Raw genomic sequence first — 21,499 nt, forward strand, 5'->3', positions numbered from 1 at the left:
ATGTTTCTTTTGGGAGTTTTATGGCTTCAGGTCTCATATTTAGATCTTTAATCCATGTTGAGTTTGTTTTTTTATATGATGTAAGAAAGTTGTCCAGTTTCATCTTTTGCATGTAGCTGTCCATTTTTCCAACACCATTTATTAAAAAGACTATCCTTTCCCCATTGTGTATTCTTGCCTGCTTTCTCATAGATGAATTGAACATAGAGGTGTAGATTTGTTCCTTGGCTCTCTATCCAATGATCTGTGTGTCTGTTTTTGTATCATTGGAATGTACTTTTTGATTTACCCCCAACAATGAATGACTCCTATTTATTCTCCTTTTTTAAAAATTAATTAATTTTTTTTTGAAAGATTGAGAGAGAGCAGGAGTGGGGGAGGGGCAGAGAGAAGGAGACACAGAATCTGAAGTAGGCTCCGGGCTTTGAGCTGTCAGCACGGAGCCTGATGTGGGGCTCGAACCCACAAACCATGAGATCATGACCTGAGCCGAAGTCGGACTCTTAACCAACTGAGCCACCCAGGCACCCCTATTCTCTTATTTTTTTAAATAATTGTTTCTTAATTTCTAGTGGTGTGTTCTGTTCTCATTTTATATAACGTTACTGATATTTATTGAGAATTTAGAAAGAGATTTTTTAGGCTTTTCTAGTATAAAGCCTTAATAACCTAAATATCCTTCTGAATATTTGTTTTGCTTAATTTTAAAGCAAAAATGTGTTGTCACCTGATACAGGAGAAACCTAATTGCAATTAAATTGTGAGGTTTTTTTTTTTTTTAAAGGACTATTTCATTTATCACTTTTTGTGTGATGTCTGTGTTTATTTTCTTTTTGGTGGGTGATTGGAAGGGACAGCATATTTTCTCGTTATAAGAAAGAAACAAGAATGGAAGTATAATCCATAATATTTATCTTATTGGACAATTTTAAGAATATTACTTGTATTTTATCTTTTGGCAATATGCTAAAACATGTTCGTTAAATATAGGTAGTATTGGTATCTTTTTTTCATTTCCTCAGGTACCAGAATGTTGGCTTTGTATCTGAAGCTCCTGGAACTTTTCTCTTATTGAGATAGAACTTGGTTCAAATCACATTGCATATATATAGTACACATGTGCTTCACCCAAGAATTATTAGAATCCTCTAGTAAAACAAATTGGAACTATAGTGGGAGTTCTGTCTGGGAAGATGCAGCCTCTGGACAAGTTGATGGCTATGTCAAAACCTCAAAGCCTGACTCTACATGAACAAAGTGAGGCCCTGAAAGCACATGTGTCTTGGCAGCAGGAATCCATCCCAGTCATGGAAACATGTGACTCTGAGGCCTCTCGTCAAAAGTTCAGACATTTCCAGTATTTGGATGTGTCTGGGCCTCATGAAGCCCTGTGCCAACTCTGGAAGCTCTGTCTTCAGTGGCTGAAACCAGAAGTTCATACAAAGCAACAGATCCTAGAGCTGTTGGTGCTGGAACAATTTCTGACAATTCTCCCTGAAGACATTAGGACTTGGGTGAATTTACAACATCCAAAGAACAGCAAGGAAGTGGTGACCCTCATAGAGGATGTGATTGGAATGCTTAAAGATGAAGGTAAGAATGTAAAGAGTTGGTGGTAGAATAGTTGACCCTTACTTGGAATCAAAAAAAAAAAAAAAAAGGAAAATTAGCTCATAGATACAAGAACAGATTGGTGGTTGCCAGAGGTGGGGTATGGGCCAAGTGGGTGGAGGGTCACAAGGTATAAAATATAACTCCCAAGTACAAAATAAATAAGTCATGGGGATATAATGTACAGCATAGTGACTATAGTTGATAATACTGTATTGCATATTTGGAAGTTGTTAAGAGATTAGATCTTAAGAGTTCTCATTATAAGAAAAAAAATTTATATGTGGTGACTGATGTTAACCTGACTTCTTATGATCATTTTGCGATATATATAATTGAATCATGATGTTGTATACCTGAAGCTAATACAGTTGACCCTTGAACAACATGGGTTTGAACTGTGTGGGTCCAATTATACATGGATTTTTTTTTTAATAAATACAGACAGTATTGTAAATGTATTTTTTCTTATGATTTTTTGAACATTTTTTTCTCCAGCTTACTTTATTATAAGAATACAGAATGTAATACATTCATAAAATATGCATTACAGTGCTTATTGTTATGGCTCTGTCAGTGGTAAGCTGTTAGTAGTTAAAATTTGGGAGAATTAAAAGTTATACACAGATTTCCAACTGCTCAGGAGGTTGGTGCCTGTGTTGTTCAAGGGTCAACTGTATGACATTATGTGTCAATTATACCTCAATTAAAAAGAAAAAAAAATGAACCTTAAAAAGAAAAGTAATGGAGTCTTTCCATTTGAAAAGAAATTCCTTTTTTCTGAAGCTAGAGGGTATCAAGGGCCAGATCATGAAGGACTTTATCAGGAGGCATGGATTTTATTCTGTAGGAAATAGAAAGCTTTCTAGCCTGCTTACCTGGCTTTTAGAGAATGAGATCTCACAGATTGGGTAGGGAAATCGATTCGATTTGCCTTTTAAAACATTTTGATATCCAGGCGCCTGGGTGGCTCAGTTGTTTAAGCATCCAGCTCTTGATTTCGGCTCAGGTTATGATCTCACTGTTTGTGGGATCAAGCTCGGCGTCAGGCTTCACATTGAGAGTATGGAGCCTGCTTGGAATTTCCTCTCTCTCTCTCTCTCTCTCTCTCTCAAAATAAATAAACTTAAAAATTTTGATATCAGTATTGAGGGAGTGGTTGGCAGACTATGGCCCAAAGGCCAATATTTTTGGAGGTAGTTTTTTTGGAGCACAGCCACGCCCACTTATTTACATTTTGGCCACAGTTGTTTTCATACTATGACCAGGGTTGACTAGGTATAGCAGAGAAACTATTGCCTGCAAAACCCAAAATATTTACTATCTGGCTCTTTAAACAAGATATTGATAAACTTTTTCTGTAAAGGACATGAGGGCTCTGAAAACTGGAAAATCTGTTAAGATAGATGAAGTGTTAAAGAATGAGGGAGCATTGAGGGGCACCTGGGTAGCTCAGTTGGTTAAGCGTCTGACTTCGGCTCAGGTCATGACCTCATGGTTCGTGAGTTCGAGCCCCTCATCAGGCTCTGTGCTGACAGCTCAGGGCCTGGATCCTGCTTCAGATTCTGTGTCTCCCTTGCTCTGTGCCCCTCCCTCACTCACGCTCTTTCTCTCTCAAAAATAAATAAACATTAAAAAAAAAAAAAAGAAAAGAATGAGGGAGCATTGGGAAAACAGGAGTTTGAACCTAAAGGAATTATGGGCTGAATATAAGGGGTGAATGAGATAAGATTTGATGTAAATGTCCGTGCTCAGCCTTACATGAATGGAGCATAAGTAGCAGATTTTATGGGAGGGGATTTATACAGTAATTATGTGGCATGTTGAATTTGAGGTCTCTATGGGCCATACACAATGAATAAACTAATACATAGTTAACAGTGTGGCTTTGGTGTTCAGAAAGAGAAGATTTGGAAACTTACAGGTATGAATTGAAGTAGGAGAAATACATTTCCTTGGGGAACATCAATATTTAATAGTTACCATAGATCTAACTACCCATTACAGGAAATACAAAGGAGAGGGGATACATTTTAAATTATACCATGGGAATGCCATTAGTAAAATCTAAACTCTGAGAAACTACAAGGCAATCTAGTTTCTAGAACAAAATAATTTTAAGGGAGAAGTAGGGGTATGGAAGAGGGATTTAGAAATTAAAAGAAATATAAAAGATGTATAACCAGTCATATGAATGTGTGGACCTTATAAGTCATGAGGTAATTGATTAGATATTTGATAAAGAATTATTGATTGGGGACAGTGATGATATCATTATTGTTGGTATCCAGTAGTCCTTATTTGAAAAAGAAATAACGGATTAAACAGAAGAAGAAAAGCCAGGTAAGCAGGCTAGAAAACAGTAATCTAGGACATCAGAGAACCAGGAAATATTAGTATCTTGAGCTAAGAAAGGAGAAATCTTCAGGAAGTGAGTGTTAATAATGGTGCAGCGAAAAAGTCCTATTAAGATGAGTTTTGAGGGGCACCTGTGTGGCTCAGTCAGTTGAGCATCTGACTTCGGCTCAGATCATGATCTCACAGCTCGTGAGTTTGAGCCCCGCGTCAGGCTCTGTGGTGACAGCTCAGAGCCTGGAGCCTACTTCATATTCTGGGTCTCTCTCCTCTGCCCCTCTGCCACTCATGCTGTCTCTCTCTGTCCCTCAAAAATAAAAATAAACATTAAAAAAAATTTTTTAAGTGAGTGTTGAAAGTAATTTACTGAAATTGTTGATTATGAAGTTATTGTTAAGCTTTAGAACAGTTTCAGAGAAGGAGTTGAGGTGGTACTTATTTGTAGTTAGTTTTATTAGTTTTCTACTACTGCCATAACAAATGACCACAAACTTAGTGACTTAAAACAATGCGAATGTATTATCCTACAGGTCTATAGATGAGTAGTCTAATAACATGGGTCTCCCTGGGCTAAAATCAAGGCATTGGTAGGACTGCATTCCTTTCTGGGCCTCATGATTTTCTACCCCCATCTTGAAAGCTGTCAGTGGAGAGTCATGTCCCTTTTTTTATTTTTAATTTTTTTAAATATTTATTTTTGAGACAGAGTGTGCATAAGCAAGGGAGGGTCAGAGAGAAAGGGAGGCAGAGAATCCAAAGCAGGCTTCACACTGTCAGCACAAAGCCCAACACAGGGCTCAAACGCACGAACCGCAAAACCATGACCCGGGCTGAAGTCAGATGCTCAACGGACAGAGCCACTCAGGCTCCCCTGAGCCACGTCCTTTCCAACTGCCTTCTCTTACCCTCCATTCTGTTGTCACAGTACGTGCACTTGCTTGATTATGCATGTTTGTACTCTCTCCCATTTTCACTGACCATAGCTGGGAAACCTTCTCTTCTCTGTTTTTTAGGATTCATGTGATTAGATTATGATCACCCAAATAATCCAGGATGATTCCTCATCTCAGGGTCCTTAACTTTGATCATATCTGCTGAGTCCCTTTTGCCAGTGTATTCAAGGATTAGGGATGTAGGTATCTCTGGCGTCTGTTATTCTCCCTATCACATGCCCCCCCACCCCCCCCCCCAAAAAAAAAAAGAATGGATGGATGAGGTATGAATGTCAAAATGACTATAGGCAATTCTTTCTTTTTAAATCTTTTTTAATGTTCATTTATTTTTGAGAGAGAGAGAGACAGAGCATGAGTATGGAAGGGGCAGAGAGAGACAGAGACACAGAATCCAAAGCAGGCTCAAGGGTTTCAGCACAGAGCCCAATTTAGGGCTTGAACTCACAAACCACAAGATCGTGACCTGAGCCGGTCAATTGCTCAACCAACTGAGCCACCCAGGTGCCCCTAGAAAATTCTTGAAGTTTAATTGAGAAGGAAAGGAGAGGTTGCTGGGTAATAGAGGACTGAGAAAGGTTTTTAGTTTCTGTCTTGGCTCTGTGAAGAAGCCACCCAATTGCCCTTATTTTATTGCCCTTATTTTATCTGACTCAGAACTGTCCTGGGGCTGAGGTGGCCACCTAGGGGTCATTTGTCAAAGCATTTAATGGGAAAGCTGGGGTATGAGATGCTTTGGGGAATAAAGGATTTGAAAAGTTTCTGTGTTTCCCTAGAGATTTAGAAGGCTGGGCACATGTTCAGAAACACCTGATATGGCCTTAACTCTCACCTCTGACTGGCCTTCAGGCTTTGCATAAGCAGGAACTAAAGGTGAATGTAAAGTTGAAAAAAATTATCTGGCTAAGTGGTGAAGGCATGCCTCAACACATGCAGCACATCTACAAAGACTAGGAAATGGGTTTTGGTTTGGTTTGGTTTGGTTTAGTTCCAGGTATTTAAGGAAATCTATGTGGAATCACTAGCTGACCACTAAGCTAAGGGAACAGACTTAAGTGGGCACACACAACAAAGAATATAGACTTTACAAATCAGTTCAAAAAAGTAATTAAGTGAGCAAGAACTGCAACAATCAGGCCCCCAAATATATGAAGCAAAAACTGACAGAAAGGAAGGGAGAAAGAGATCAAGAATACTAGTTGGAGACTTTAGCACCCCACTTTCATTAGTGGATAGAACAACTAGAAAAAAGACAAAAAAGGAAATAGAAGACTTGAACAATGCTATAAACTAAAGTAGCACTCTACCCAATAGTGGCAGTATGTACATTCTTCTCAAGTCCACATGGAACATTCTCCAAGATAGACCACATGTTAGGCCAAAACAAGTCACAATTAAAGAAACATTTAAATCCTACAAAGTATCTTTTCTGACCACAGTAGGATGGAATTAGAAATCAATAACAGAAGGATATCTGGAAAATTCACAAGTATGTAGAAATTAAAATAAGAAAGATTAAAAAGAGATAAATGAACTAGAGAACAGAAAAACGATAGAACCAATGAAACCATAAGTGGGTCATTTGAAAAGAATAGCAAAATTGACAAAGGCTTAGCTACACAACAAAAGCATGAAGAATGAGATAACTAAAATCAGGAATAAAAGAGGCACATCTCCACTAACCTTGCATAAATCAAAAGGATTATAAGAGAATACTATGAACAATTATATACCAAAAAATTAATTTAGATTAAGTAGAAAAATTCCAAAAACACACAAACTGCCAAAACTGATTCAAGAAGAAATAGAAAATCTGAACTCCTCTTTAACAACAGAAAAGATAGAATCAGTAATCAAAAAAATTTCAACAAAACCCAAGGACTAGATGGCTTCACTGGTGAATTCTATCAAAAATTTAAGGAATTATCACCAATCTTTCTCACACTTAAAAAAAAAATTTTTTTTAATGTTTGTTTATTTTTGAGACAGAGACTGAGTGCAAGTGGGGGCGGGGCAGAGAGAGAGAGACAGAGAGACAGAGAGACAGAGAGAGGGGGAGAGAGAGAATGAATCTGAAGCAGGCTCCAGGCTCTGACCTGTCAGCACAGAACCCGTTTCTCACACTTTTTAAAAAAATAGGGGAGGAAGGAATATTTCCTACCTTATTCTATGATGAGTTTAACTTGATGCCAAAGACAGACAAAGCTATCACAAAACTAGCAAAACAAACCCAGCATCATATTAAGAAGATTATACACCATGACCAAGTGGTATTTATCCCAGGAATATAGGATGGTTCACCATATGAAAATCAACATTATACACCATACAGAATTAAGGGGAAACAATTGCACTATTAAGTATTTATCCAAAGGATATAAAAATGCTGATTCGAAGGTGCACATGCAGCCCAATGTTTATAGCAGCACAATCAGCAATAGACAAATGGAAAGAGCCCAAATATCCATGGACTGATGAAAGGCTAAAGAAGAGGTGGTATATGTATTGTGTGTATATATTTATATACATATATATTTATACATTACTTCTATAAATACATACATACACACACCTATATACACAATACAGTATTACTCGGCTATCAAAAAGAATGAAATCTTGCCATTTGCAACGATGTGAATGGAAATGGAGTGTATTGTGCTAAGTGAAATAAGTCAGAGAAAGACAAATACCATATAATGTCACTCATGGAATTTAAGAAACAAAACAGATGAACATAAGGGAAGGGAAGGAAAACAAGGTAAAAACAGAGGGAGGTAAACCATAAGAGATCTTAACTATGGAGAACAAACCGAGAGCTGCTGGAGGGGCAGTGGGTGGAGGGATGGGCTAAATGGGTGATGGGCATTAAGGAGGGCACTTGTGATGAGCACTGGGTGTTATATGTAACTGATGAATCTTTAAATTCTGAAACAAAAAAAAAAACAAACAATAGAATTAAGAGGAAAACTCATAAGATCATCTCCACAGAAAAAGCATTTGACAAAATCCAGTGCCTTTTCATGATAAAAGTATTCAACAGACTCGGAATAGAAGGGAATTCCTTCTACCTGATAAAGGACATCTGTGGAAAACTACAGCAAACATCACACTTAATGGTTAAAGACTTAAAGCTTTGCCCTGGGATAAGGAACAAGACAAGGATGCCCACTCTTGCCAGTTCTTTTCAACATTATACTGGAGGTACTAGCCAGTGCAACTAAACAAGAAAAAGGAATAAAAGGCATCCTAATTGGAAAAGAAGTAAAACTATCTTTACTGTCAGTTGATCTGTTCTTATGCAGTTGACCCTTGAACAGCACAGGTTTGAACTGCACGAGTCTACTTATATGTGACTTTTTTTTTTTTTTAAAGATTTCACAGCTAACGCCATAAGGCATTTATTTACAACTGTCCACACTAGTCTCCACAGGTCAAATGGAAGACAGATAGTTCAGAGGTCACACCTACTATCCTCCAAGTACCCAGAGATGTCTTCAGAGCCTGTCAGCAGCCCTTGGGATCCCCAGGACTGGATTACCTGTCAGATTTTTTCATTAAAAAATAATTTTAGGGGTGCCTGGGTGGCTCAGTCAGTTAAGCAGCTGTTTTTTTATTTTGTCTCAGGTCATGATCTCACAGTTTGTGAAATTAAGCCCTGCATTAGGCTCCACGCTGACAGTACAGATCCTGCTTGGGATTCTCTTTCTCCCTTACTTTCTGCCCCTCCCTGCTCATTCTCTATCTCTCTTAAAAAAGTAAATAAACTTTAAAAAATAAAATACATTTAAAAAATAAAAAATAGGGGCACCTGGGTGGCTCAGTTGGTTGAACATCTGACTTTGGCTCAGGTCAGGATCTTGCAGTTCATGGGTTCGTGCCCCATGTCGGGCTTTGCGCTGACAGCATAGAGCCTGCTTTGAATTCTACAGTCTCCCTCTCTCTCTGCCCCTCCCCAACTAGCACTCAATCTCAAAACAAACGTTAAAAAAATTTTTTTTAATAAAAAAATAAAAAATATAACACCTGAGCTCTTACCTTTAGAGATTCTGATTGCTTATAGTGCCTGATGTCATTATTTTTCCAAAGTTTTAAAGATGATTTTTATGAATAGCATGTTAAAACTACTACTGTAAATCAATAAATGTTTCTCCGGGGGAAATCTGTCTCCATAATGTTTTCCTTCATCTTCCTCAGAGACACCCTGCAAGGATTCTGTCCCGCTCCAGAAGGGGAGCATCAAGGAGAAAATGGAAGCTGACTCACTGACTAGCAATTCCCAGGTGAATTAGAATTCTGCTCTCTACTGAAATGACCTGCATTTTCTTTTTGGTTTTTGAACTTTTGCCAAACATAGGTCCATCTAAGGACATAAGACTATTACTTCTTCCATAGGACATTGGATCTATTTTATTTCTGTTGGTGATACACTCTTCGGAAAATATTGAATCTTTGTATTTTTCTGTGCATGTGTTCCCTCAGGATTGTAGATGATAATTTAAACCAGAGAAATAGAGCCTACCCATAGAATGTTTAGAATTGAAAGTGAAGGGAGCCAAGGGCAGAATGCTGAGTAATGTCATTTAATAGGCAGGAGCAGAAGAAACCTCAAACGATGCTGAAATGAAAGAACCAGAGTGGTAGAGAAAAACCAAGAAGATATGATGTCAGTGAAAGCCAAGGATGAGAAAATTTCAAGGATAAATCCTTTAAAATTTCGGGAAAATTCAGCTTGAGTAGTGCCCGTTCACTTGCCATCACGGAGGTACCAGGCATGGGAATAGAAACCAGGTTGCAGAGGGTTGAGGAAAGAAGGTGAGGAAGTAGGCAAAACTAACCTAGATAATTTACTCACAAGGTCCTCTGATATCTTAGAGACATCTGGCTTTGAGGTAGAGGAAGGGAAAAGATTTGTGTATCTCATTGTGATTAAATGTGCCCATCATGACAAGGTTGAGAATGCTGGAGAGGGAAATGCAGCAGTTGATGGTGTGAAGGCCCTTGTAACAAATATTGACACAGTGCCTAACATGCCACTTGTCCAAGGGCTGGTTATGTGATGGTAAACGAAAGGAGATCCCTGCCTTTGCGGAAATGACAGTAGAGGTAGACAGGCAAACACAAGCAAATAAGATAATTGCAGATAGTAATAATTACAAAGAAAAGAAAGAAGCATAATGCAGTAGACACTGACTAGGAGGGTGGCTACTTTGGGTAATCAGGAAAGGGCTGGGCTGGGAGACCTGAATGGTAAGGAGTTAGCAGGCTATATTTCTCGAGAGGAAATGCCCTAACTTTTCTGCTAGCAGAGCCTCCGTCTTCATTACAATTCCTGTCAATCTATCTGAAACTCTTTCTTTCTCTTCTGAATTCCTTTTATGTCAAGTATTTTTACTCTTTAGTAATTTTTTGTTCCATAGTTATTCCAACTGTCTTTTTCTCCTCAACCAAAATGAAAGTTAATTTCAGGTTAAAACTGCTCTTGATTTTCCTTTTGCAAGTACCAAGTTGATAGGCCTCTAATATAACCTGTTTGTCAAAACTTAGAACCCCAAACATTTTCATCAATTTCTTACATATTCTAGGTACCTACACTATTCTTTCCAAATTCATTTCTTCTCTAGTAATATTTTTGGGGCTGACCTTTGATTAAAAAGAAACTTAATATTTTAGGAACCAATATCATTCAAAGATGTGATTGTGGAATTCAGCAAGGAAGAGTGGGGACAACTGGACCCTGCTGTAAAGAACCTGTACAGGGACGTGATGCTGGAGAACTATAGGAACCTGAATTCATTGCATCAAGGTGACTTCTATGTGTTTACCTATGCTGCCCATCAGTAGTTTCTTTATCTGCTGCTAAAAAGCTATAGGACTACTACAGTAGGTAGGGACACTTGGGTTTGGGTTCAGGTTTCCTAATGTCCTATGGGCACAATAGGAGATTTTCCTGCTGTATCTGAGGGAGAGTCTTTTCTAATATAGAGCTAGAAATACACAAGTCTGTGGTGACCCCTGGCCTTATCTTTCAGCAGCTCTTAGACTACTACATAGGGATGGAATTCTCTTCCCTATAAAAATGTCTGAAGTGTCATGTTTGTTTGTTTGTTTGTTGTTTTTTCATGTTCCCCATGAAAAGAACATGTATTTTCCAAACCAGTTGAGCTCTCTGAGTTGGAAAGTAAGGACAGAAGATGGATAATAGAGCAAGAAATCCCAAGCACATCTTTTTTTTGGTGAGAACCAGGCAGATATGAGGCATTTGTAAGAATCTTCTGTTTGTTAAACACACAGTGAGGTTAACAGCCTTTGAGTTAAGAGTTGGGGAGGTGATGATAAAACAGCAGAAGCTTTGAAGGAAAAAAGTCATCATTGCTTTTCATTCACAGATTCGATTTCTTAAGTGGGTAATTGGAGGAATGTTGCAGGTGAGGAACGCAGACACTTAACTTAAAGCTCTGTGGCCTGGAGCAACCCATCTGCCAGTTTCCTCATCTGTAACACTGAGTTAATAACAGTATTTATCTCCACGTTCCTGTGAGGACTACATGAGTTGATATGTGTGGCACACTTAGAGCAGTGCCTGGAGCATGGGAAGTGCTAGGTAAACAAACATTAGACAACCTAACATTAAGTAGTATTCTTTCAAAGAAAACAAAAAGCTCTGCTTTATGCAAGAGTGACTTAAGTAATCTTCCAGTTTTCCTTCTTTTACTATAGAACTTCTTGTGCCCTAACTTTCTACCTTCATCATAATCTCTTTATTCTTATTAACATTTTATTTGTGGGAGATTATCAATTATTGTGTGCTTATGATAAATTTTAGTATATATAGAAAAGTATGAAGAATAGAACTCACCCATGACCTCATTACCCCGAGCTATGCAATATTAACATTTTTTTTTTATTTATTAGGCTTTTTTCTTTGCAATGATGTGTCTCTGTGGTTTATGAAGATTTCTTTTTTTCCAAAATGGGATCATCAGGAATATGTTGTTTTCTATTCTGTTCTTCTCACCTAATATGATACCAAGGGCAATTACGTGTTATCACTAGTCTGTGGAACTGGGGCTTCACATGTAATGGTCCATCATATACAAGTATCATAATATATTTAACCATTCCCCCCAGCCATTGGACATTCAGGTTTTTGCCCAGTTTTCAGGCGTGTCTGATAAGTTCCATAGGATATGCCTTATTAGAAGAGAAACTTCAGCATCAAAGGACATGAATATATTTAAAGGTCTTGTTACTTTGTGCCATATTGTCTACAGAAAGGTTATACCAATCATACTCACTAATTATCTCTTAGCACCCTAGCACGCTATTGTTTACCTGAAATCTATATTAATTTGATACGCAGATTACTCAATTTCGTCCTTTCTAAGGTAAATTCCCGTGCCCATCCCCCCTGCCATTTTCCTTTGGACCCCATTTCTCCCTGTCTTCTTTCACTTGTATTTTCACCATTTCTGCCTCTTATTAGCTAGTCCTCCCATTAGCTTTTTTTTAAATTTATTTTTATGTTTGTTTTTTTTAATTAAAAATTTTTTTATTTTAGAGAGCACACAGGACTTGGGGAGAGAAAGAATCTTAGGCAGGCTCCATGCTCAGCACAGGGGCAATGTGGATATCTTGAGTTATCTCAAGACCTTGGGATTATGACCTGAGGTGAAATCAAGAGTCACATGCTCACCGACTGAGCCACCCAGGCACCCCTCTCCATTTAGCTTTTTAACATTTTTAGGTCATTACTGATTTTAAAAAATTGTTCTTTCAACCTCTGTATCACTCACCTCTTTATAGCCAAACTTCTCAAGATATTTTATACTTTTCTCATTTCCTCACCTTTTAGTCCTCGGTCCATTTCACTTGTCTCTTATTCCAAATATCCATCTGAAACAGTTCTTACTGAGGTCATAGATGACTTTCTTGTAGCTAAATCCAGTGGATATGTTTTCGTTCCTTGTTTCACTGACTTCTCCAAAGCAAGTGACAGTATTATCTGCTCTTCTTTCTTAAAACACTCATAGGTTCTTGGAATACTTCTGATTTTCCTCCTCTCTTTCTGGTTATTCTCTCTCTGCCTATTGCAGACTAATCTTTCTCTAGATCTCTAATGAATTCCAGCATTTCTCAAGATTTGGTCTCATTTTGTCTTGTTTTCTTACTCTGTATTTTCTTCCTGAGGTTATCACATCCACAATTGCACCTTCACTTACCACACATGTATAGGTGACTTACAAATTTGTATCCCCAGCCCAGGCTTCTTTTCTGAAGGACATGACATTTCTCTTGGCTGTCGTAAAGATAACTTCAGTTCCATAAAACCAAAGTCATAACTTTTCCTTTCTAATCTTTTTCTATTCCCTGAGTAAACAGCACTGCCATTCATCCTGTTACACAAGTATAGAGTATTATCCTTGACACAACTTCTCCTTCCTTCACCTCTCTAGTACTTGGGGTGTGTGTGTGTGTGTGTGTGTGTGTGTGTGTGTGTGTGTGTGTTTATCTTTCTAAATGTCCCTTGAATGTCTCCACTTCTCTCCATACGTAGTGCCACTACTCTAGTCCATGTAGTCCATCATCATCTCTCATCTCATTCTCCTGTTCTTTGCCTAGTTGACTCCTAGTCTTCTCTCAGATCTCAGATAGTTTCACATTTCCTACTAGTTAGTTTTTTCTGTTATATACTCCCATAGCACCATAATCTTCTCTTTTTATCATTTGTCACAATTATATTTTACTTGTATCTGTATAGGTCATTGTCTCCCACATTAGGCTTTATGTTCCTTGAGGGTAGGGACCATGTCCCTTTTTGCCCTACCTTATATCAAGCTTTTGCACATATATAGGACCAAAGGGGGAAAAAAATGGATAGATAGATGTATATTGGATTATGAAAAAGCTGAAAATTATTTTATTTGTTTTGGTCACTTGTGATTCAGCAAATGGTTTTATGTCCATTATCTATTAAGAATTTAGAGGTTTTTAATAATATATAATAAAATGTATATAAATTCTCACTATTGATCATATTTACGACAAATGAGATCTTGCAGGTTTTTTATTATTTTATTTATGGTGTCTGCCATACATATTTTTAAAATTTATGTTATCATATATCTTTCCCCCAGTGCTTTATATCTGTTAGTTTTATGCATAAGAATTTTTCCATCCCCAAATTAGAAACATATTTCCTGATTTTATTCTGACTTCATCTATTTCATCATTTAAATATAATACTTCAGTCAATCTGGAATTTGCCTCTGTAAATGTCATTTATTTTCCAAAACCGTTAATGGATTATAGTGATTTAAAGGTGGCTACGGAATCTTTGTCGCTCTCTTCATCAAGATGTAGACTTTGTACACCTGAAACTAATGTAACATTGTGTGTCACCTATACTTCAATTAAACCAAAAAAAAAAAAAAATGCAGACTGTTTCTCTTCCCTTTGAATCTCAGCTGGCACTGAGCTATTTAATCAATAAAATGCTGCAGAAGTGACATTGCCAGTTATGGGTCTAGCCTGTAATAGGACTCCACTTCTTTCTCTTGGAAGTTAACAGCCACTGCTTCAACCTGTTGAATGTTGACCTGAAATATGTAACTAATGAGCAAAAAGACCAAAAAACGAGAAATTTAATTAGTAGAAAAGAGGGAAAAAAGGCTATTATTTGTAAATGGTAACTTTCTACCTAGAAATCCAAGAAACTCATTGTCACAACTACTATATCTGTTAAGAGTTTTATAAGGTGGCTAGATGTAAAATAAAAATATTGGTAATTTTCCTATGTGTTAGAACTAAGTGATTTGAAAATAACAAAATACATGAAAGTTATTTTAAAAATGGGAATAATAGAGTTATATGAAAAATGAGTTATAGAAATATGAGGCGAACATCACAAACTTGCTTAGAGAAATACATTTAGGAATTTTGCCATTCAGTAAGTGCTACTGGAACAGTTAACTGTTTCAGTTACCTATTGTTTCTAAAAACTTACTGACTTTAAACAGCAATCATTTTATTAATCCTCACAGTTTTGTGAGTTGACTTAGGAGTTCTCAGGATCTATACGATATTGGCTGAAGGTACAGTGTTCTGCTGGGATGGAATGATCAAAATGACTCATCACATGGCTGGAAGTTGAGGCTGGTTGTCACAGAGAACTTATCTGGCCCCATGGACCAGAGTACCTCCATGTGGCCTCTTCTTGAGGCATGGGCTTCTCATAGCATGCCAGCCAGGTTCTGAGAGGGAGTATCCTGAGAGGAATTGGAAATTGTCAGTCTCCTAAAGGCCAGGCCCAGAAGTGGCATAGTATCACTTTTACCACATTCTGTAGGCTAAGCAGTCACAGAAGGAGCCCATTTTCAAGGGGAAGAAAAATTCTCCATTGCTCTATAGGAGAGTGTAAAAGAATGTGCATCCATTTTTTTTTTGAGGTATAGTTAAAATATGGTGTTATGTTAGTTGTAGGTGCATAACATAATGATTCATTCATTCTTTCCATTACTCATCGCTCATCATGATAATATACTCTTAATCCCCTTAACTGTTTCACCCATTCCCTCACACACCTCCCTTCTGGTAACCATCAGTTCATTATATTTAAGACTCTTTTTTTTGTTGTTGTTTGTTTGTTTTTCTTTTTTCCTTTGTTTCTTAAATCCCACATATAAGTGAAATCATAAAGGTATTTGCCTTTCTTTGACTTATTTCACTTACCATGATACCTGTTAGATCCATTCATGTTGTTGCAAATGGCAAGATTTCATTCTTTTTTATAACTGAGTGGTATTCAATTGTATATACATACCACATCTTTTTTATCCATTCCTCTATGAATGGACATTTTGGTTGCCTCTATATCTTGGCTATTATCAATAATCCTGTAGTAAACATAGGGTGCATACATCTTTCTGAATTAGTGCTTTCATTTTCTTAAGCTAAATAAACAGTAGTGGAATTATTGGATCATATGGTATTTCTATTTTTAATTTTTTGAGGAACCTCCATCCTGTTTTCCACAGTGGCTACACCAGCTTGTATTCCCCCAAAATGTGCTCCTTTTTCTCCACATCCTTGCCAACACTGTTATTTTCTGTGTTTCTGATTTTAACCATTCTGCCTGGTGCGAGCTGATGTCTCATTGTGGTTTTGATTTACATTTCTCTGATGATGAGTGACATTGAACATCATTTCATGTGTCTGTTGGCCATCTAATGACTGCTTTGGAAAAATGTCTATTCAGGTTCTCTGTGCATTTTTTTATTGGATTATTTGTTTTTTTAGTGTTGAGTTGTACAAGTTCTTCCATATATATTTGGATACTAACCCTTTATTGAATATACTATTTGAAAATATCTTCTCCCATTCAGTAGGCTATCCTTTAGTTTTGTTGATGGTTTCCCTTACTGTGCAAAAGATTCTTTGGTATAGTCTCAAGAGTTTAATTTTGCTTTTGTTTTCCTTGCCAAAGGAGACCTACCTAGAAAAATGTTGCTACGGCCAATGTAAGAGAAATTACTGCCTATATTTTGTTCTAGGAATTTTATGGTTTCAGGACTCACATTTAGGTCTTTAATCCCTTTTTAAATTTATTTTTGAGAGAGAGGGAGAAAGAGAGAGAGAGAGACAGAGTGCAAGTGGGGGAGGGGCAGAGAGAGAGGGAGACACAGAATCTGAAGCAGGCTCCAGGCTCCGAGCTGTCAGCACAGAGCCTGATGCAGGGCTCGAACTCATGAACTGTAAGATCATGACCTGAAGTCAGACGCTTAACTGACTGAGCCACCCAGGCGCCCCTTTAATCCATTTTTTAGTTTATTTTTGTGTAGAGTGAGAAAATGGTCCAGTTTCATTCTTTTGCATGTAGCTGTCCAGTTTTCCCAGCACCATTTGTTGAAGAGACTTTTTCCCGTTGGATATTCTTGCCTTCTTTGTCATAGATTAATCGATCATAAAATCATGGATTTATTTCTGGCTCTCTATTCTGTTCCATTGATCTATATGTCTATTTTTTATGCCAGTACCATTCTGTTTTTATTACTACAGCTTTGTGTAGTATATCTTGAAATCTGAGATTATGATACTCCAGTTTTGTTCTTCTGTTTCAAGATTGATTTGGCTATTCAGGGTCTTTCATGGTTCCATACAAATTTTAGGATTCTCTCTTTTTTTTTTTATGAAATTTATTGTCAAATTAGTTTCCATACAACACCCAGTGCTCATCCCAAAAGATGCCCTCTTTAATGCCCATCACCTACCCTCCTCTCCCTCCCACCCCAAATCAACCCTCAGTTTGTTCTCAGTTTTTAAGAGTCTCTTATGCTTTGGCTCTCTCTCCCACTCTAAGCTCTTTTTTTTTCTTTTTTTTCCTTCCCCTCCCCCATGGGTTTCTGTTAAGTTTCTCAGGATCCACATAAGAGTGAAAACATATGGTATCTGTTCTAGTGTTGTGAAAAATGCTATTGATATTTTGATAGGGATTGCATTACATCTATAAATTGTTTTGTATAATATGGGCATTTTTAACAATATTGGTTCTCCCAGTTCATGAGCATGGAATTTTTGTGTCAACTTCAATTTCTTTCATCAGTGTTTAATAGGTTTCAGAGTACAGGTTTTTCACCCTTTTGGTTAAATTTATTCCTACATATTTTATTTTTAGTGCAGTTATAAATGGGATTGTTTCCTTAATTTCTCTACTACTTTGTTTTAAGGTATAGAAATGCAGCAGATTTCTGTATATTAATTTTGCATCCAGCAACTGCACTAAATTTATCAGTTCTGGTAGTTTTTTGATAGAGTCTTTAGGGTTTTTTATGTACAGTATCATGTCATCTGCAAATAGAGTTTTACTTCTTATTTACTAGTATGAATGCCTCTTATTTCTCTTTCTTGTCTGATTGCTGCAGCTAGGACTTCCAGTATTATTTTGAATGAAAGTGGTGAGAGTGGACATCCTTGTCTTGTTCCTGACCTTAGGGGAAAGCTTCTAAGTTTTCGCCCTTTGAGTATGATGTTAGCTGTGAGTTTTTTTATGAATGTGCAGCCATTTTGATCTATAATCTGTCCTCTGGCCACAAATTATTTTTTTCCCCATTATTAAATGTATTTATTCTCTCCTAAGACCTCATTATGGCATCAAGCTTGAAGTCCAGGATCTCACCATCTAAATTAGGTCCAGGTTTGGAAGAGATTCCTCTCTCACTGAAGACCTATAGGTTATCTGCCCACACACCCAGTTTACGCTGGTGAGGCAGAAACAGCGAAACTATAGTTGATACCCTCGTTATATTCCTAGGCTCCACCCCAAGAGATTCTGACTTAATGGTCTAGTTTCCACTGTGAGTATTACACAGACAGATAATTTCTGCTAGAAATTAGACTAAACCAGGCAGAATTAATATGTGTTTGACAAAGTTGGATATATCAGTGGAGCTGCTTTGAGGTAAACATCATTTCATAAAAAAATAGTACCTCAGGGCAGATTAGATATGAGAGCTAAAGAGCAATGGTTATTCAAGATCTCTTCGTGGACTCCAGTGTAAATATAAGAAGGACAGTAACTCACTAAACAAGTGAGGACATTGAGGGAAGTTCTTTCCACATGAAAGATGAAATTCTCAGGCTCATTTGTTAAGTTGGAAGAGAGTAGTAGGATAGTTGAGTGGCATTGCCTTAGAGATGGATAAAAGCAGGGGTCGATAATATATGTGAGACGACCAAGTGGAAGATGTGTTTTGGCTACCAATGAAGTATGGAAGTAAATGCATTAGATAAACCTGAAGTTATATGTGAGAGGATAAAGGGAAGTCAGTGAAATTTAGTTTTTAAAAAGTTGCTAGAATGTAAGTATTTATACAGAAGCTAAGTGAGAAAGCAATTTTGAGAAGGGAAGTGGGACATTATTAAATGAAACAAACGGAAGACAGGTGAAAACAAGAGAATTAAATCTTAACTAGAACAGGTGAAGTTTTGCATTCTAGGAAATACCTAGAGAAATATCATAGCGCTATTAGAATCAGGAGTGATTTTGAGCCCAGAAAAAGGGTGGTTTCTCTGCTACCTTTGATTATAGTTTGTTTTTTTTTTTTTTTTTTCCTGCCTTTGTTAAATATGGGGAATAACTGCAGCTTGTATGGAAATAGAGACACTGATTGCAAGTTTGTTTTAGCTGGTTAAGGTATGGAGCCTGTAAATGTAGATGTGTTTTTAAAGATATTAAATTGGTGTTTCAGAAGGGTGTATTTATTATTGATGGACAGCATGGGTTAAAAGAGACAAAGACAAGATTCTAGAGAAAGGAAGACTATGTGTAATCCACACAGACTAGTTATGAACCAGTAACAATGCGAACTATGAAATGCCACCCTATCCCAGTTCATATGCTGATATTTTACCCAAGCTCTATGTATTCTCATTAATATACTTGAATAGCTCTTCTCATATTTTATGATCTTCTAACCTCCTTTTTAATACTTTTGTCCCTTTTATTTCTTCTATATTTCTCCTTTTCTAATCTCACCTCACATTTCCATTCTGTATTTAAGACCCATAAAATCTGCATATTTCCTTATGTGGTTTAGCATCCCTTTCCTAATTAAACAATTTCCCTTCTCCTAGCTCATAGAATTTTTAATTTCTTTTTAGACAGAGAGGTAATTTCAGAAAACCAAGATTCAGTTACAAAGGAGAGAATTTCTGGAGAATCATCGTCTCATGGAGAAATTATGAGAAGACTGACCAAAAGTGGACCCCCTTCTTCAGATGCTTGGATGAGTGATGATTGGCTATACAGGAACCAGGAACACTGGGACATAAATTTGCCAGAAGAAGCTTTTGTTCACAAGACAGTCTACACTGAGGAGGGAAACTTTGAAGGTAGTGAGAATAAGAAAAGCTTAGATGTTGAGTCAGTTAATTCAATTTTTGATATACAACAGGGAATTCCTATGAAAAAGGGGTTCTCAAAATGTGATAAGTTTAAAACTAACTTCAAATTTAATTTAGATTCAGTAGGTAAGCAACATTTAGAATATAATAAATGTGGAAATGCCTTGAGCCTGAGTACAGACATTCAGCACCCAGAAAGTCATACCTTAGTGAATTCCTATGAATGCTATCAATGTGGGAAAGCCTTCAGCCGGAGTTCATCCGTCATTCGACATCAGATCATTCACACAGGAGAGAAACCCTATAAATGTAGTGAGTGTGGGAGATTCTTCAACAGACGTACAAATCTTACTAAGCATCAAAAAATTCATACTGAAGCAAAGGTCTGTGAAGGCAATAAATGTGGAAAAGCTTTCAGTGAGAGTAAAAATAGCAATAAAAATTCAAGACTTTATTCTGGAGATAATCCCTACGAATGTGTTAACTGTGGAAAATCCTTCAGCCGGAGCTCCTCCCTTATTCGACATCAAATGATTCATACAGGAGAGAAACCATTCAAATGTAAGGAATGTGAGAAGACCTTCAATAGGAGTTCAAACCTTAAAAAACACCAAAAACTTCATACTCAAGAGAAGGAAGAAACTCAGGATTACCTACATCAATGAATTTATACTGGAGGGAATCCTGTGAATGTAGTAAATGCAATAAAACGTTTGTCAGGGATTATTCTTTAATTGATATGACAGAACTATATTAGAGGGAAATATTTTATTGGGCATATATCTGTCTGAGCTTTTCCAGTCTCCCAAAGGAAGCCACAAGGGTATGGAGTTTAAATATATCACCATAAAGTCTTTGCCTATCATGATTTTGATATCATGGCCATCATCATTTCTACTTCATAAATGGGACCTATGGCTTCCATATATTCACCTAATTTATTGAAGTAGGGAGGAGCCAAGCAATACCCTTAGAGTTGATATTTAATAAAACTCAAACTTTCAGTCCTTATGAGAAGGTCATGAGAAACCATGAGCTCACAAGAATATAGGAAGACTACTAACGAAGAACTGAACTCTGAATTAATGACAGAGACCACAGTGACAGCAAATTACTCCATCCTTGATAATATCCTTGGCTGTCCTGGTGCTGAGTGGGACCTAGAATTGGTGGAGGGTTATCAACTGCAATGGGAAGTAGAGTAACAAATCTACATGTAGTCTTCAAGTCTGCATTTTTAAAAGTACTCTTTGGGATATAGGCTAGAGAGGCATCCATAACCTTGGGTCTATCATTTATTCCAAACATTAAGAGGTCAGTAAAGTGTGTTAATGCTCTGTATTAAATAATACTCTGTATACTAGAACTTCCTCTGTCTTCTGTAAGCTACTTCAGGATCCCAAACAGTGTTCAGCCAAGAGGCTTATCTTAATCTGCCTCAAAATGTTCATATTGGAGACATTCCCAATGAATGAATGGTGGCTTGTAAAACTCATATCTTATTCAAAAACAGAAAAGGTATACTGGAGTGTGAATACTTATGATGAGTTAATGTGGAAATTATTCTGTGTTCATTTGTTTTATGGTTTCAGGTCTTCAATCCATTTTTTATTTGTGTATGTGTATGGTTTAAGATAGTGGTCCATTTTCTTTTTTGCATGTGGCTGTCCAGTTTTCCTAAT

At 37.1% G+C, this 21,499-nt stretch overlaps 1 protein-coding gene across 1 annotated transcript; it reads left to right on the plus strand.

The window, feature by feature from the left end:
• Positions 1-1,193: 1,193 nt before the first annotated feature.
• Positions 1,194-20,482, plus strand: ZNF215 (zinc finger protein 215). The gene is given in 5 exon segments (XM_047070139.1): positions 1,194-1,593; positions 9,114-9,199; positions 10,590-10,722; positions 11,056-11,152; positions 19,555-20,482. Coding segments are annotated over 5 exon segments (1,644 nt in total).
• Positions 20,483-21,499: the final 1,017 nt, after the last annotated feature.

The sequence above is a fragment of the Lynx rufus genome, unplaced genomic scaffold (genome assembly GCF_022079265.1).
Source record: "Lynx rufus isolate CCGP_SWC_20201006 ecotype Redwood Valley unplaced genomic scaffold, mLynRuf1.p SCAF_9, whole genome shotgun sequence".
Classification (NCBI taxonomy): Eukaryota; Metazoa; Chordata; class Mammalia; order Carnivora; family Felidae; genus Lynx; species Lynx rufus.